Here is a 19,141-nt window from a genome sequence, read left to right as displayed (position 1 = left end):
TGCAATTACTGAAATAAATCAAGTTTTTCAAAATATTCTAATTTACTGGCTTTTACCTGTATGTATATATATATCCTCCTCACACAAGTTGTGTGAGGAGAAGGCGGTGTACACCCTGGACAAGGCGCAACCTCATCGTAAATGAGCGCCACCTTAAAAAGTAAATGTTATAGTTTAACATATGATTCAATACATGAACCAATATTTGTAGTAATAACATAAAATACTGCATACTGTATGTATTTAATAATAGTGTAGTAACAATAATGGCACCTTTTTTAAGTGAAGTAAATTGTATATTTATTTTTCAGGTGTATATGTTTATATTCATTTATATTCACTTTTACATGTGGCCCTCTGAATCTTAGGAGGAAATGTTTTTTTTATTGAAATAGTAGTAAGTCTATATGATAAACATAAAACAAATACACAATCAGCAGTCACTTTATGATTTACCGTATTTTCCGCACTATTAGCCGCACCTAAAAACCACAAATTTACTCAAAAGCTGACAGTGCGGCTTATAACCCGGTGCGCTTTATATATGGATTAATATTAAGATTCATTTTCATAAAGTTTCGGTCTCGCAACTACGGTAAACAGCCGCCATCTTTTTTCCCCGTAGAAGAGGAAGTGCTTCTTCTTCTACACAAGCAACCGCCAAGGTAAGCACCCGCCCCCATAGAACAGGAAGCGCTTCTTCTTCTACTGTAAGCAACCACCCGCCCCCGTAGAAGAAGAAGAAGCGCGCGGATATTACGTTTCATTTCCTTTGTGTGTTTACATCTGTAAAGACCACAAAATGTCTCCTACTAAGCGACAGGTTTCCGGTTCATGAAAAGACGCAATCTCTCCATCCGCACACGGACTACTATTTCACAGCAACTGCCTAAAGACTTTCAAGAAAAGCTGGCTACTTTCCGTGCATATTGTAAAAACAAGATAGCTGAAAAAAAGATCCGGCCAGAGAACATTATCAACATGGACGAGGTTCCACTGACTTTTGATATTCCTGTGAACCGCACTGTGGATACAACGGGAGCACGTACGGTGAATATTCGCACCACAGGGAATGAGAAGTCATCCTTCACTGTGGTTCTAGCTTGCCATGCTAATGGCCAGAAACTTCCACCCATGGTGATATTCAAAAGGAAGACCTTGCCAAAAGAGACCTTTCCAGCCGGCGTCATCATAAAAGCTAACTCGAAGGGATGGATGGATGAAGAAAAGATGAGCGAGTGGTTAAGGGAAGTTTACGCGAAGAGGCCGGGTGGCTTTTTTCACGCAGCTCCGTCCATGTTGATATACGACTCCATGCGCGCCCACATCACGCTGGTTTTTAATATATTATTAAAGTTTGACTGACCTATCTGACTGTTTTTTTGACATTCCTTTAGCGCAGTTAGATGCGGCTTATAACACGGGGCGGCTTATAGGTGGACAAAGTTTTGAAATATGCCGTTCATTGAAGGCGCGGCTTATAACCCAGGGCGGCTTATGGTGCGGAAAATACGGTACAGTCAAGCAAGCAAATGACACAACTAAAGGAAAATGTGCAAAGCAGCAATGATAAACATACGATTACATGATTTATAATTTGGCGTAGCTAATGAAACGTGCACGAAGAATGAAAGTAAAATAGAGATGTTGGGATTAATTTAGTGCAATGCAGTTCACATGAGAAGAATCCATGCAAGCAGGAGAAAAAGTGACGCTTGACTATACTTATGATTGGCGGCGTTGGTGGTCTCACAGGGGTCAGTTGGCGCTTCCTTCACATCCCTCACTTGGCCAAACGGGTAAAACATAAAATCAGACTGGGAGAAAAAGCAAGACAGGTGTTAGAATAATTTGATCTGAGTTATCACACAAACTTTGAATTCCCAGCGAGAAGCAAAACATGTCTTTGAACCTACCAAGAAGAAGGTTTGTAAAATTTCCACTGTGTAGGGGGGGAAGCAACATAAAGGTGTTCTGTTTTCTTTCATGTATTGTAATCAACAGAAAGATATTGTTTTAACCCAAGGACTACAAAGCGGAGAGAAGCTTTTACGAACCTTTCTTTGAACGGTTTTACGACCTTTTTATGTGCAGTTTTTACGACCTTTTCTTTTGAACTGTTTCTGTAACCAAAGGCAATGCTGTTTACGACCCACGTCCCTTTGGAAGAAGAGGGAAAAGTCCAAATAAAGGAGGAGGCGTACAATCTTTCGCCAGAGCGTGCTGAGACACTGTGCAAGGGTACAGTGTCCAGGCGACTCTCCTCAAATTGAGCCAAATTGAATTCTGTCTCTGTTTAATTCTTTGCTTCTCCATCCATCCATCCATCTTCTTCCGCTTATCCGAGGTCGGGTCGCGGGGGCAGCAGCCTAAGCAGGGAAGCCCAGACTTCCCTCTCCCCAGCCACTTCGTCCAGCTCTTCCTGTGGGACCCCGAGGCGTTCCCAGGCCAGCCGGGAGACATAGTCTTCCCAACGTGTCCTGGGTCTTCCCCGCGGCCTCGTTACCGGTCGGACGTGCCCTAAACACCTCCCTAGGGAGGCGTTCGGGTGGCATCCTGACCAGATGCCCGAACCACCTCATCTGGCTCCTCTCCATGTGGAGGAGCAGCGGCTTTACTTTGAGCTCCTCTCGGATGGCAGAGCTTCTCACCCTATCTCTAAGGGAGAGCCCCGCCACCCGGCGGAGGAAACTCATTTCGGCCGCTTGTACCCGTGATCTTGTCCTTTCGGTCATAACCCAAAGCTCATGACCATAGGTGAGGATGGGAACGTAGATCGACCGGTAAATTGAGAGCTTTGCCTTCCGGCTCAGCTCCTTCTTCACCACAACGGATCGATACAGCGTCCGCATTACTGAAGACGCCGCACCGATCCGCCTGTCGATCTCACCATCCACTCTTCCCTCACTCGTGAACAAGACTCCGAGGTACTTGAACTCCTCCACTTGGGGCAAGATCTCCTCCCCAACCCGGAGATGGCACTCCACCCTTTTCCGGGCGAGAACCATGGACTCTGACTTGGAGGTGCTGATTCTCATCCCAGTCGCTTCACACTCGGCTGCGAACCGGTCCAGTGAGAGCTGAAGATCCTGGCCAGATGAAGCCATCAGGACCACATCATCTGCAAAAAGCAGAGACCTAATCCTGCAGCCACCAAACCGGATCCCCTCAACGCCTTGACTGCGCCTAGAAATTCTGTCCATAAAAGTTATGAACAGAATTGCTTCTTGTCTTGTTTAATAGATGTCGTCAGTGCTTTGAACCTGACAACAGGTTTCTGAGGATTGTCATAACGTTTAAAAATGTTCCCGTACATCAGGAGAAGTGAAAGAGAAAGGGCTGTTAGAATAATTGTTTCTAAATTATCACAAAAACGTTGTATTACATTGTGTTCCTGACAAGAGAGACAAAAGGCTGTCTTTTAAACCTACCAAGAGTAAGACTCGTACAACTCCACTATGTAAGGGGGAGAGCCACATGAAGGGTTTTCTGTATTCTTTCATGTATGGTAATCAACAGAAGGATGTTGTTCTGGCCCAAGGACTTCAGAGCGGAGAGATGACAGGATCTGCCCAATTTCCAGATGACCTCTTTTTGAAGTATTTTACGAACTCTTTTTGAACTTTTTTATGGAACTCTTTTTGAACTATTTTACAAACTCTTTTTGAACTGACCTTTCCTGTGAATTGTTTACGACCTTTTCTGTGAACTTTTTGCGACCTTTGTCCTTTGGAAACAAATGTGGCCATGTGGTCGGGGAGGGTCCAAAATAAAAGAAGGAGGCATGCAATCTTTCGCCAGAGCGTGCTGAGACACTGTGCACGGGTACAGTGTCCAGGCGACTCCTCAAATTGAGCCAAATTTAATTCTGTCTCTGCTTAATTCTTTGCTTCTTGTCTTGTTTAATAGATGTCGTCAGTGCTTGAACCTGACAACAGGTTTCTTAGGATTGTCATAACGTTTAAAAATGTTCCCGTATATCAGGAGAAGTGAAAGAGAAAGGGTTTATCAATAATGGCTGTTAGAATAATTGTTTCTAAATTATCACAAAAACGTTGTATTACATTGTGTTCCTGACAAGAGAGACAAAAGGCTGTCTTTTAAACCTACCAAGAGTAAGACTCGTACAACTCCACTGTGTAAGGGGGAGAGCCACATGAAGGGTTTTCTGTATTCTTTCATGTATGGTAATCAACAGAAGGGTGTTGTTCTGGCCCAAGGACTTCAGAGCGGAGAGATGACAGGATCTGCCCAATTTCCAGACGACCTCTTTTTGAACTATTTTACAAACTCTTTTTGAACTATTATATGGAACTCTTTTTGAACTGACCTTTCCTGTGAATTGTTTACGACCTTTTCTGTGAACTTTTTGCGACCTTTGTCCTTTGGAAACAAAGGTGGCCATGTGGTCGGGGAGGGTCCAAAATAAAAGAAGAAGGCATGCAATCTTTCGCCAGAGCGTGCTGAGACACTGTGCAAGGGTACAGTGTCCAGGCCACTCTCCTCAAATTGAGCCAAATTGAATTCTGTCTCTGCTTAATTCCTTGCTTCTTGTCTTGTTTAATAGATGTCGTCAGTGTTTGAACCTGACAATGGCGTTTTCAACTGTGTACTCACGTTACTGAAGGCGAACTGGATGTGCGACAGGTTCTTTACGGCGCTCTCATATTCCATGATCTCCTTTTGGTTTTGGAGTCCGTCGGGGAATCTGTGGGCAAAATTCCTATTGAACAACCTCGGGATGCAAAAGAATAATGAGGCAAGTTTGTATTACTGGAGATGAGAGCTGTTGGGCTGGCTGAGACATGTGGTGATGCTGATGCGCGGGTAGAAGAACAGGAAGGCCAGGCACATTTCATCCATGGTGGATTCTCCCATCTGTTTAAAAGCAGTCATCATAATGTTCCTCTACTCGTTCAATCCGTGTCATACGCACCTGTGTGACTCCCGTCCTATCAGCAGTGTTGTAGCTGCACTCCACCACTATTTCATCTCCCTGTGGAACAGACAAGGTGTCATACATAATAGTACAAACTCCATTTCCATATGAGTTGGGAAATTGTGTTAGATGTAAATATAAACGGAATACAATGATTTGCAAATCATTTTCAACCCATATTCAATTGAATGCACTACAAAGACAACATATTTGATGTTCAAACTATTAAACGGCCACTTGTAACCAGGCAGAATGTGTAGAATTTTCCTTGGCAAACTTGAGTTTTTAATTGTTGTGGTACTTTTTATACTTATGCTGCAGTTATGATGGATAATTTTTTTCATGGTGGCGTCATGTGTTTGCATAGTCACTTGTTACTAGGCAGAAGTTGTGGTACTTTGTTTTCCTTGCCAAATTGAGTATTTAATTGAGTTTCCGTCTTGTTACTTGGAGTGGTTAACTATTTTTACACTTATACGGTAGTTATGAAAGATTATTTATCATGGTGGCGTCACATGTTTGCATAGCAACTTGTTGCTAGGGAGAATTTGTGGAACTTTCCTTTGTTTTCCTTTGCGAGTCAAGTTTTATTTTCTTTGTTTTACCAAAAAGTTAAAGTTAAAGTACCAATGATTGTCACACACACACTAGGTGTGGCCAAATTATCCTTTGCATTAATAATAATAATAATATATTTTATTTGTAAAAAGCACTTTACATTGAGTAAACAACCTCAAAGTGCTACAGTGTATTAAAATAATTTTAAATAATAATAAAAAAAAAAAAAAAAAAATTTTTTTTTAAAAAAGATAATAAAAAATATAAATAAAAATAAAAACTAGAACAGCCAAATAGCTAAAACTAGTATGCATATATCTAAAAAAAAGAAAGGTTTTTTTTAAAAAGAAGGGTTTTTAAGCATTTTTTAAAAGCATCCACAGTCTGTGGTGCCCTCAAGTGGTCAGGGAGAGCGTTCCACAGACTGGGAGCGGCGGAGCAAAAAGCCCGGTCTCCCATTGTTCGAGGAAGCCATTTGACCCATCACCCTTGATCACGCCCTGGGAGGTGAGGGGAGCAGCGGTGGCAGCGGTGGCCACGCCCGGGAATCATTTTTGGTGATTTAACCCCCAATTCCAACCCTTATGCTGAGTGCCAAGCAGAGAGGTAATGGCTCCCATACAGTGGTTAACTTTTTTTTACATTTACATGACGGTTATGGTTATTATTTTTCATGATGACATCACATGTTTGCACAGCGACTTGTTGCTAAACATCATTTGTGGGACATTTCTCCGTTTTCTTTAGGAAAGTTAGTGTTTAATTGTTTTCTACCTTATTAATACATAGTGTTAACTTCTTTTTACACTTATACAACAGTTATGAGGGATTCTTTTTTGCTGATGGCGCCGTGTTGCTAGGCAGACTTTGTGGAAGTTTATTGATATAACTGGATTCTGAATTGCTTAACTGTATTGAATCACTATTATGAAAGAAAGTAACAAGCTTTTTTCCACTACAGCGCCACCAGCTGGATTTGGCAAAGCACCGCACTTGCACCACATGTGGACAGGCTCACCTTCTTGATGGTCTTGATGCTTCCCAAAAAGGTGATATGCTGCAAGTTGAAGTCATAGTTGGGTTCCATGCCCAGGAAGCCTATTTGCCTTCCATTTCTATCCAGAACAAAAAGTACATGAGCGACGCTGTCTTCTTTCAAAAAAAAAGAAGAAAAAAAAGGAGAAAGAACAACAAACCTCGCTTTTTTTTTTTTTTTACCTGAAATGTCCAACTCTGACTGCCCTCCCAGCCAGGTGAGTATGCAACATCACTGCAAAAACGTTCAGGTCCGGCACAGGATCTATGATCTGGATGGAACAATAAATAGCTCAGCAGATCAGCTACTATACAAACCCCGTTTCCATATGAGTTGGGAAACTGTGTTAGATGTAAATATAAACTGAATACAATGATTTGCTAATCATTTTCAACCCATATTCAATTGAATGCACTACAAAGACAACATATTTGATGTTAAAACTCATAAACTTTTTTTTTTTTTGCAAATAATAATTAACTTAAAATTTCATGGCTGCAACACGTGCCAAAGTAGTTGGGAAAGGGCATGTTCACCACTGTGTTACATCACCTTTTCTTTTAACAACACTCAATAAACGATTGGGAACTGAGGAAACTAATTGTTGAAGCTATGAAAGTGGAATTATTTCCCATTTCTTGTTTTATGTAGAGCTTCAGTCGTTCAACAGTCCGGGGTCGTACTTTACGCTTCATAATGCGCCACACATTTTCGATGGGAGACAGGTCTGGACTGCAGGCGGGAAAGGAAAGTACCCGCACTCTTTTTTTTTTACGAAGCCACGCTGTTGTAACACGTGCTGAATGTGGCTTGGCATTGTCTTGCTGAAATAAGCAGGGGCGTCCATGAAAAAGCCGGCGCTTAGATGGCAGCATATGTTGTTCCAAAACCTTTCAGCATTAATGGTGCCTTCACAGATGTGTAAGTTACCCATGCCTTGGGGCACTAATGCACCCCCATACCATCACAAATGCTGGCTTTTGAACTTTGCGTCGATAACAGTCTGGATGGTTCGCTTCCCCTTTGGTCCGGATGACACAATGTCGAATATTTCCAAAAACAATTTGAAATGTGGACTCGTCAGACCACAGAACACTTTTCCACTTTGTATCAGTCCATCTTCGATGATCTCGGGCCCAGAGAAGCCGGCGGCGTTTCTGGGTGTTGTTGATAAATGGCTTTCGCTTTGCATAGTAGAGCTTTAACTTGCACTTACAGATGTAGCGACCAACTGTATTTAGTGACAGTGGTTTTCTGAAGTGTACCTGAGCCCATGTGGTGATATCCTTTAGAGATTGATGTCGGTTTTTGATACAGTGCCGTCTGAGGGATCGAAGAATGTTGGTTTCCGGCCATGCCGCTTACGTGGAGTGATTTCTCCAGATTCTCTGAACCCTTTTGATGATATTACGGACCGTAGATGTTGAAATCCCTAAATTTCTTGCAATTGCACTTTGAGAAACGTTGTTCTTAAACTGTTTGACTATTTGCTCACGCATTTGTTGACAAAGTGGTGACCCTCGCCCCATCCTTTCTTGTGAAAGACTGAGCATTTTTTGGGAAGCTGTTTTTATACACAAATCATGGCACCCACCTGTTCCCAATTTGCCTGGGATGTTCCAAATAAGTGTTTGATGAGCATTCCTCAACTTTATCAGTATTTATTGCCACCTTTCCCAACTTCTTTGTCACGTGTTGCTTGGCATCAAATTCTAAAGTTAATGATTATTTGCAAAAAAAAAACCATCAAATATGTTGTCTTTGTAGCATATTCAACTGAATATGGGTTGAAAATGATTTGCAAATCATTGTATTCCGTTTATATTTACATCTAACACAATTTCCCAACTCATATGGAAACGGGGTTTAATTGTGCATGCTCGAAAGTCCTACCTCAGAAAAGAGGCTGGTGTTACACACGCCGTAGGTGCGGAATTTAGCAGCTTGAGGAGGGATGTTGTAGTCGGCGGAGTTGTATGGCAACACGCCCGTGGTCAAGATGCCGACGTCATACTTCCGCAGTTGGTCTGTGTAGACCAGTCTCAGACCTGAGCTGTCAGTCCTGCCTGCAGTCAGGAGGGAATATACAGTTACCCTATTTTCTGGACCATGGGGCGGACCGGATTATAAGGCGCACTGCCGATGAGCGGGTCTAGTCAGGTCTATTTTCATATAAAAGGCGCACCGGATTATAAGGCGCATTATTATGATTTTTCCCCTCAATTTTAAACATTTCCTTGTGGTCTACATCAGTGTTTTTCAACCACTGTGCCGCGGTGTGCCGTGAGATACAGTCTGGTGTGCCATGGGCATACTTGCCAACCCTCCCGAATTTTCTGTGAGACTCCCGAAATTCAGCGCCTCTCCCGAAAACCTCCCGGGACAAATATTCTCCCGAAAATCTCCCGATTTTCAGCCGGAGCTGGAGGCCACGCCCCCTCCAGCTCCATGTAGACCTGAGTGAGGACAGCCTTTTTTCCACGACGGGAGGACAACAGGGTGACAAGAACTAAATCATCCAGACTAGAGATAAATTGTATTATTATGTTTATCTTACCTAAAAATAAATATATTTATTAACTTAAAAAAAAAAAACTAAATACATTTTTACTATATTTTGCTAAAAACATCAAAATTAATTGTATTTTTATTTGTATTTTTTCTGACTCCTTATTACATCCAGGCATTAGAATTATACATTAAAATAAACATATTTGAAATAATTAATTTTAAATTATCATAATAATTCATTTAAAATGACCATATTTAATTATTAAAATAATTGCTTGTTTATCAACAACTTTAGCATTTTATTCATCACATTTTGAAGCTCTCAGAAGCCAAGTTATGTTATATTCCTTAAGATTTATTTATGCAAGTTTGAAGTATCAATTATCTAAACACAGTTTTGTTTGCATATTTTCAGGATGTAGATATATATATATATATATATATATATATAAATATATATATATATATATATATATATATATATATATATATATATATATATATATATATATACACATATATATACATATATATATATATATATATATATATATATATATATATATATATATATATATATATATATATATATATATATATATGTATATATATATATATATATATATACATATATGTATATATATATATATATATATATATATATATGTGTATATATATATATATATGTATGAAATACTTGACTTGGTGAATTCTAGCTGTCAATATACTCCTCCCCTCTTAACCACGCCCTCAACCACGCCCTGCCCCACCCCCGACCACGCCTCCACCCCCCACCTCCCGAAATCGGAGGTCTCAAGGTTGGCAAGTATGGCCATGGGAGATGATCTAATTTCACCTATTTGGGTTGAAAATATTTTTTGCAAACCAGTAATTATAGTCTGCAAATGATGTGTTGTTGTTGAGTGTCTGTGCTGTCTAGAGCTCGGCAGAGTAACCGTGTAATACTCTTCCATATCAGTAGGTGGCAGCCGGTAGCTAATTGCTTTGTTGATGTCGGAAACAGCGGGAGGCAGTGTGCAGGTAAAAAGGTGTCTAATGCTTAAACCAAAAATAAACAAAAGATGAGTGCCCCTAAGAAAAGGCATTGAAGCTTAGGGAAGGCTATGCAGAACGAGACTAAAACTGAACTGGCTGCAAAGTAAACAAAAACAGAATGCTGGACGACAGCAAAGACTTACTGTGGAGCAAAGACAATGTGGTCAAACTGTTGCATGGATTATGTTTTACAGGCCATTTTCAAACCGCTTTCTGACTGTCTCTACACCAGTGTTTTTCAACCACTGTACCGTGAGATACAGTCTGGTGTGCCGTGGGAGATTATCTAATTTCACCTATTTGGGTTAAAAATATTTTTTGCAAACCACTAATTATAATCCGCAAATAATGTGCCGTTGTTGAGTGTCTGTACTGTCTGGAGATCGGCAACTTACCACGTTATACTTTTCCATATCAGTAGGTGGAAGCAGGTAGCTAATTGCTTTGTTGATGTTGGAAACAGCGGGAGGCAGTGTGCAGGTAAAAAGGTGTCTAATGCTTAAACCAAAAATAAACAAAAGGTGAGTGCCCCTAAGAAAAGGCATTGAAGCTTAGGGAAGGCTATGCAGAACGAGACTAAAACTGAACTGGCTACAAAGTAAACAAAAACAGAATGCTGGACGACAGCAAAGACTTACTGTGGAGCAAAGACAATGTGGTCAAACTGTTGCATGGATTATGTTTTACAGGCCATTTTCAAGCCGCTTTCTGACCGTCTCTACACCAGTGTTTTTCAACCACTGTACTGTGAGATACAGTCTGTTGCGCCGTGGGAGATTATCTAATTTCACCTATTTGGGTTAAAAATATTTTTTTGCACACCAGTAATTGTAATCCGCAAATAATGTGCCGTTGTTGAGTGTCTGTACTGTCTGGAGATCGGCAGACTTACCACGTTATACTCTTCCATATCAGTAGGTGGAAGCAGGTAGCTAATTGCTTTGTTGATGTCGGAAACAGTGTGCAGGTAAAAAGGTATCTAATGCTTAAACCAAAAATAAACAAAAGGTGAGTGCCCCTAAGAAAAGGCATTGAAGTTTAGGGAAGGCTATGCAGAACGAGACTAAAACTGAACTGGCTACAAAGTAAACAAAAACAGAATGCTGGACGACAGCAAAGACTTACTGTGGAGGAAAGACAATGTACATCCGAACATGACATGACAATCAACAATGTCCCCACAAAGAAGGATTAAAAACAACCGAAATATTCTTCATTGCTAAAACAAAGTAGATGCGGGAAATATCGCTCAAAAGGAAAACATGAAACTGCTACAGGAAAATACCAAAAAAAAGAGGAAAAGCCACCAAAATAGGAGCGCAAGACAAGAACTAAAACACTAAACACAGGAAAACAGCAAAAAAAAGTCCAAATAAGTCACGGCGTGACGTGACAGGTGGTGACAGTACACCTACTTTGAGACAAGAACTATATTGATACAGTACATCTACTTTGAGACAAGAACTATATTGATACAGTACATCTACTTTGAGACAAGAACTATATTGATACAGTACATCTACTTTGAGACAAGACCTATAGTGATGCATGCTTGGTTATGGTTTAAAGTCACATCCAACAATTGCGACAACGACTTTTTACTGTCAACTGAGTTTAGTTTTTTAATGATTTCTGCTGGTGGTGTGCCTCCGCATTTTTTCAACGCAAAAAATGTGCCTTGGCTGAAAAAAGGTTGAAAAACACTGGTCTACATAACATGTAATAGTGGTTCTTTGGTCAAAATGTGACAAAAATGACAGTCTGCACCGTTTTGTGGGCGGTCTTATTTACGTGGCTCACCTTCGACAGCGTCTTCTCCCCGTCATCTTTGTTGTAGCGGTGTAGCGTGCAAGGACGGGAGTGGAAGAAGTGTCAAAAGATGGCGCTAACTGTTTTAATGACATTCACACTTTACTTCAATCAATAACGGAGCAGCATCTCCTCATCCGTGGCTCACTAGTGTCTCGTGAAAAACCGTCCGACCGGAACTTTCTAATAACTAAAGTTCCTTGGGTGAATAATGTAAACTCACTACACCGGTATGTTTTAGAGCAGTGGTTCTTAACCTTGTTGGAGGTACCGAACCCCACCAGTTTCATATGCACATTCACCGAACCCTTTAGTGAAAAATAAAATGTTTTTTTTCTTCAAATTCAAGACAAAGTTATATGTTTTTGGTAACACTTTAGTATGGGGAACATATTCTAAGTAACACAGACTTAATTTAGAGTTATTTGGACACTAGGGGAACATATTCTAAGTAACAAAGACTTAATTTAGAGTTTTTTGGACACTAGGGGAACATATTCTAAGTAACAAAGACTTAATTTAGAGTTACTTGGACACTAGGGGAACATATTCTAAGTAACAAAGATGTTATGACTGCGTGGCATTGTGATGCCGGAGGTCGTCTTTTCAAGATGCAGAAGGGTCAGGAAGCAGCTTGCAGGTGAGAATAAATGATTTATTCGAGTTGTAGTACAAAATATGCTGCGCGGTGCCCACGGCACAGAAAACAAAAGGGTAGCCAAAAGATGCTAATATCAAAAATGCAGACTATGAGCGAAACTCGGAGCGTAACTTGTTGCATGGGAGCAAACAAAACCAACAGACCGAATGAGGCCAGCGCGTAAACTAAATAGCCCTCTGATTAGTGCCCGGGCAACAGGTGCGCGTCCGGGACACTAACCAGGGCAGGTGACTATAATCTGCCGTCATGGCAACAGAAACAAACTCAAGTGACTTGAAAACAAAAACAAAAATATGATCCGGGCAGCGGATCATAACAAAAGACTTAATTTAGAGTTTTTTGGACAATAGGGGAACATATTCTAAGTAACACAGACTTAATTTAGAGTTATTTGGACAATAGGGGAACATATTCTAAGTAACAAAGACTTAATTTAGAGTTTTTTGGACACTAGGGGAACATATTCTAAGTAACAAAGACTTAATTTAGAGTTTTTTGGACACTAGGGGAACATATTCTAAGTAACACAGACTTAATTTAGAGTTATTTGGACAATAGGGGAACATATTCTAAGTAACACAGACTTAATTTAGAGTTATTTGGACAATAGGGGAACATATTCTAAGTAACAAAGACTTAATTTAGAGTTATTTGGTTAGGGCAGGGGTCGGCAACCCGCGGCTTAGCCCCGCCCTAGTGGCTCTCTGGAGCTTTTTCAGAAATGTATGAAAAATGGAAAAAGATGAGGGGAAAGAATTGATTTTTTGTTTTAATATGGTTTCTGTAGGAGGCCAAACATGACACAAACCTCCTTAATTGTTATAAATCACACTGTTTATATTAAACATGCTTCACTGATTCGAGTATTTGGCGAGCGGCGTTTTGTCCTACTAATTTTGGCGGTCCTTGAACTCACCGTAGTTTGTTTACATGTATAACTTTCTCCGACTTTCTAGGACGTGTTTTATGCCACTTCTTTTTCTGTCTCATTTTGTCCACCAAACTTTTAACGTTGTGCATGAAAGGTGAGTTTTGTTGATGTTATTGACTTGTGTGGAGTGCTAATCATACATATTTGGTCACTGCATGACTGCAAGCTAATCGATGCTAACATGCTATTTAGGCTAGCTATATGCACATATTGCATCATAATGCCTCATTTGTAGCTATATTTGAGCTCATTTAGTTTCCTTTAAGTCCTCTTAATTCAATTTATAACTCATGACACACTATCTGTATGTAATGTGGCTTTTAATTTTTTGCGGCTCCAGACAGATTTTTTTTTTTGTATTTTTGGTCCAATATGGCTCTTTCAACATTTTGGGTTGCCGACCCCTGGGTTAGGGTTAGGGTTAGAGGGTTAGGGTTATAATAAGGCCATGCCGAATAAGGCATTAATAAGTACTTAATAATGACTAGTTAAGAGCCAATATGTTACTAATTTGCATGTTAATAAGCAACTAATTAATGGTGAATATGTTCCCCATACTAAAGTGTTACCATGTTTTTTTACTGGTGCACAAAATGAACCGTGCATGAACATCACCTTGTTCAAAGAACAAAACCAACACAGTGCATAAACTCACAACAAATTACACACCTGCAAACCAGTCTGACACCCCTAATAAAAAATTAAATGTGATAAATCTATGGAGAGCCTGGCGACGCATGCGCGTTTATCATAACTCTCTCTCTCTCTCTGTCTCTGCCCCTCCCTCACCAATGCTGCTGCGCCCACAATTTGTTTTGTTTTTAACCCCTTCTTAACCCTGAACGTACATTGAAAATACACTAACTCAAAATGCCGGACATTTGAGGCTTTTAAGAAACTCCGCCCTGACAGCCCCGCAAAAGAGGACATGTCCCGTGAAAAGAGGACGTATGGTCAGTCTATCCTAGCCCGTTAGCTGCTAGCATGCCGTGTGTTGTGCCTCGGTGTGCATTGTTTACACAACGTGTGTTACGCTACTTAATATGTCCGTGTGGAAACTCGTTCGGTACACCTCCGAACCGAACCGGAACCCCCCGTACCGAAACGGTTTAATACAAATACACGTACCGTTACACCCCTAATATGCACACATGTGCCCAACCTTTGCCACCGCTTCACCCCACCCCTCTCCTGTTGCAAGTCTTGTGGTTTCTATGTCAACATGTGTATATGTGCTTATCGGCTATCCAGTTTTTTTCTCGGCCCCAGTCTGTGCCCCCTCGCTCCAGTCTGAGATCGACTTTTTTTTTTACTAATCCTCCCCCAACGTCTACCTTTTTCCCACCTTTTACAAGCGCCGTAAGTGGCGACTCATCACCGTTCCTGTTTTATTACGGGTTTGTGGTAAAAATGACATTTTGTTGTACTTGTGCAATGACAATTAAGAGGATACCAGAGCACATACTTGCCAACCCTCCCGGATTTTCCGGGAGACTCCCGAAATTCAGCGCCTCTCCCGCAAAACCTCCCGGGACAAATTTTCTCCCGAAAATCTCCCGAAATTCAGGCGGAGCTGGAGGCCACGCCCCCTCCAGCTCCATGCGGACCTGAGTCCGCTTTCCCACAATATAAAGAACGTCTACAGTTAAGCAGTCCGTCTGCCGTAAACAGCAATGTTGTGACACTCTTAAACAGGACAATACTGCCATCTAGTGCATTTGATGAAAGCACTTTTGTGCGTGCCACACAGCAATGCATCATCAGAGAGGGTGTTCAGCATGGTTAGAAAGATAGTGACAGAGAATAGAACAAGGATGGACAATTCAACCCTTAACTCAACAATGAGTAGATGAGTGTTATGTGTGTGTATATGTGTAAATAAATGAACACTGAAATTCAAGTATTTCTTTTATTTATTTATATATATATATATATATATATATATCCATCCATCCATCCATTTCTATCGCTTATTTCCCTTCGGGGTCGCGGGGATATATATATATATATATATATATATATATATATATATATGAAATACTTGACTTGGTGAATTCTAGCTGTAAATATACTCCTCCCCTCTTAACCACGCCCCCAACCAAGGCCCCGCCCCAACCACGCCCCCCGCTCCCACCACCTACCCCCCACCTCCCGAAATTGGAGGTCTCAAGGTTGGCAAGTATGCCAGAGCATACCATCCTGATTGGCAACCAGGGACAGGTTAGGGACAAGCAAAGTATTGGGGAAATGAAGGCAAACAGGAAGTGGGAACAAAAACAAGAGTGCTGGACAAGAAATACCAGAAATTAACAATAAATGTCATGAGAGATTTTTACACCAAGTCCTGTGTTTCATTTTATTTTTTTGTCTTTTACGGACTTCTTTTCCAACTTGCATGAGTGTATGACTTTGATTATCATTTTTCCTGGGGGCAACACACTTTTTGCACAGAGACTTTGTGCGAGGCAGTATTTATAAGAAAGACTATTTGTCATACTTGCCAACCTTGAGACCTCCAATTTCGGGAGGTGGAGGGCGGGGGGCGTGGTCAGGGGTGGGGCGGGGCGTGGTTGGGGGCGTGGTTAAGTGGGGAGGAGTATATTGGCAGCTAGAATTCACCAAGTCAAGTATTTCATACATATATATATATATATATATATATATATATATATATATATATATATATATATATATATATATATATATATCCTGAAAATATGCAAACAAAACTGTGTTTAGATAATTGATACTTCAAACTTGCATAAATAAATATTAAGGAATATAACATAACTTGGCTTCTGAGAGCTTCAAAATGTAATAAATAAAATGCTAAAGTTGTTGATAAACAAGCAATTATTTTAATAATTAAATTTGGTCATTTTAAATGAATTATTATGAAAATTTAAAATTAATTATTTCAAATATGTTTATTTTAATGTATAATTCTATGGCTGGATGTAATAAGGAGTCAGAAAAAATACAAATAAAATACAATTAATTTTGATGTTTTTAGCAAAATATAGTAAAAATGTAGTTCGTTTTTTTAATTATTTTTTTTATTAATAAATATATTTATTTTTAGGTAAGATAAATATAATAATACAATTTATCTCTAGTCTGGATGATTTAGTTCTTGTCATCCTGTTGTCCTCCCGTCGTGAAAAAAGGCTGTCCTCACTCAGGTCCGGCTGAAAATCGGGAGATTTTCGGGAGAATATTTGTCCCGGGAGGTTTTCAAGAGAGGCGATAAATTTCGGGAGTCTCCCGGAAAATTCGGGAGGGTTGGCAAGTATGCTATTTGTTTTCCTTGGCAAGTTTTTTTGTGCCACTACTACGAGTTGTTTGCTTTTTTTTTACACTTATATGACAGTTTAAGAATGCTAAATTGTTACAAACCCCGTTTCCATATGAGTTGGGAAATTGTGTTAGATGTAAATATAAACGGAATACAATGATTTGCAAATCCTTTTCAACCCATATTCAGTTGAATATGCTACAAAGACAACATATTTGATGTTCAAACTCATAAACATTTTTTTTTTTTTGCAAATAATCATTGACTTTAGAATTTGATGCCAGCAACACGTGACAAAGAAGTTGGGAAAGGTGGCAATAAATACTGATAAAGTTGAGGAATGCTCATCAAACACTTATTTGGAACGTCCCACGGGTGTGCAGGCTAATTGGGAACAGGTGGGTGCCATGATTGGGTATAAAAACAGCTTCCCAAAAAATGCTCAGTCTTTCACAAGAAAGGATGGGGCGAGGTACACCCCTTTGTCCACAACTGCGTGAGCAAATAGTCAAACAGTTTAAGAACAACGTTTCTCAAAGTGCAATTGCAAGAAATTTAGGGATTTCAACATCTACGGTCCGTAATATCATCAAAAGGTTCAGAGAATCTGGAGAAATCACTCCACGTAAGCGGCATGGTCGGAAACCAACATTGAATGACCGTGACCTTCGATCCCTCAGACGGCACTGTATCAAAAAACGAACATCAATCTCTAAAGGATATCACCACATGGGCTCAGGAACACTTTAGAAAACCACTGTCACTAAATACAGTTGGTCGCTACATCTGTAAGTGCAAGTTAAAGCTCTACTATGCAAAGCGAAAGCCATTTATCAACAACACCCAGAAACGCCGCCGGCTTCCCTGGGCCCGAGATCATCTAAGATGGACTCATGCAAAGTGGAAAAGTGTTCTGTGGTCTGACAAGTCCACATTTCAATCAATCAATCAATCAATCAATGTTTATTTATATAGCCCTAAATCACAAGTGTCTCAAAGGGCTGCACAAGCCACAACGACATCCTCGGTACAGAGGCCACATAAGGGCAAGGAAAAACTCACCCCAGTGGGACGTCGATGTGAATGACTATGAGAAACCTTGGAGAGGACCGCATATGTGGGTAACCCCCACCCCTCTCTAGGGAGACCGAATGCAATGGATGTCGAGTGGGTCTAACATAATATTGTGAGAGTACAGTCCATAGTGGATCCAGCATAACAGTAAGAGTCCAGTCCACAGTGGGGTCAGCAGGAAACCATCCCGATTTCAAATTGTTTTTGGAAATATTCGACATCGTGTCATCCGGACCAAAGGGGAAAAGAACCATCCAGACTGTTATCGACGCAAAGTTCAAAAGCCAGCATCTGTGATGGTATGGGGGTGTATTAGTGCCCAAGGCATGGGTAACTTACACATCTGTGAAGGCACCATTAATGCTGAAAGGTACATACAGGTTTTGGAACAACATATGTTGCCATCATGGACGCCCCTGCTTTTTTCAGCAAGACAATGCCAAGCCACATTCAGCACGTGTTACAACAGCGTGGCTTCGTAAAAAAAAGAGTGCGAGTACTTTCCTGGCCCCGCCTGCAGTCCAGACCTGTCTCCTATCGAAAATATGTGGCGCATTATGAAGCGTAAAATACGACAGCGGAGACCCCCGGACTGTTGAGCGACTGAAGCTCTACATAAAACAAGAATGGGAAAGAATTCCACTTTCAAATCTTCAACAATTAGTTTCCTCGGTTCCCAATCGTTTATTGAGTGTTGTTAAAAGGAAAGGTGATGTAACACAGTGGTGAACATGCCCTTTCCCAACTACTTTGGCACGTGTTGCAGCCATGGAATTCTAAGTTAATTATTATTTGCAAAAAAAAAATAAAGCTTATGAGTTTGAACATCAAATATGTTGTCTTTGTAGTGCATTCAACTGAATATGGGTTGAAAAGGATTTGCAAATCATTGTATTCCGTTTATATTTACATCTAACACAATTTCCCAACTCATATGGAAACGGGGTTTGTACTTTACAGTTCTGATGGCAACAGTTTGTCACTGGGACAGATCTATCAGTCGATTGCTGCACTGCCTTGACACTCATTTGAGTGTGTTTATAGTATGTAAGAGTACGTACCTGATTCATTGTAAGCGTTGTTGTAATGGATTTGCAGCATAAAGAATGCACTATTATCTGCACCTCCAACGGGGATGCCAGTATTTTCCGGGAGCTCAAAGACCTGAGGTTGAATATCAGAGGTGGAAGCATCAATTGAGCATGCGTGAATGAATCATGCAGCGGAAGTATGAGAGAAATTTACGAGGCAAACCTTACCCCTCCTCCTAC

General features: G+C 40.5%; 1 protein-coding gene across 1 annotated transcript in view; it reads right to left on the bottom strand.

The window, feature by feature from the left end:
- Positions 1-1,384: 1,384 nt before the first annotated feature.
- Positions 1,385-19,141, bottom strand: part of moxd1l (monooxygenase, DBH-like 1, like) — a 54,200-nt gene continuing 36,443 nt past the window's right edge. Inside the window, exons 6-14 of the mRNA XM_061986971.2 lie at positions 19,130-19,141; positions 18,932-19,034; positions 8,427-8,599; positions 6,716-6,804; positions 6,516-6,612; positions 4,937-4,996; positions 4,775-4,878; positions 4,618-4,708; positions 1,385-1,817 (exon numbers count right to left, since the gene is read on the bottom strand). The exon at positions 19,130-19,141 is cut by the window's right edge and continues 144 nt beyond it. Of these exons, the coding sequence (XP_061842955.2) occupies positions 1,674-1,817; positions 4,618-4,708; positions 4,775-4,878; positions 4,937-4,996; positions 6,516-6,612; positions 6,716-6,804; positions 8,427-8,599; positions 18,932-19,034; positions 19,130-19,141 (873 nt within the window). The 3' untranslated portion in view covers positions 1,385-1,673. The remainder of the gene's footprint in view (positions 1,818-4,617; positions 4,709-4,774; positions 4,879-4,936; positions 4,997-6,515; positions 6,613-6,715; positions 6,805-8,426; positions 8,600-18,931; positions 19,035-19,129) is intronic.

This window comes from Nerophis lumbriciformis, linkage group LG26 (assembly GCF_033978685.3).
Source record: "Nerophis lumbriciformis linkage group LG26, RoL_Nlum_v2.1, whole genome shotgun sequence".
In the NCBI taxonomy this organism is placed as follows: domain Eukaryota; kingdom Metazoa; phylum Chordata; class Actinopteri; order Syngnathiformes; family Syngnathidae; genus Nerophis; species Nerophis lumbriciformis.
This window is presented reverse-complemented; position numbering and strand designations above follow the sequence as displayed.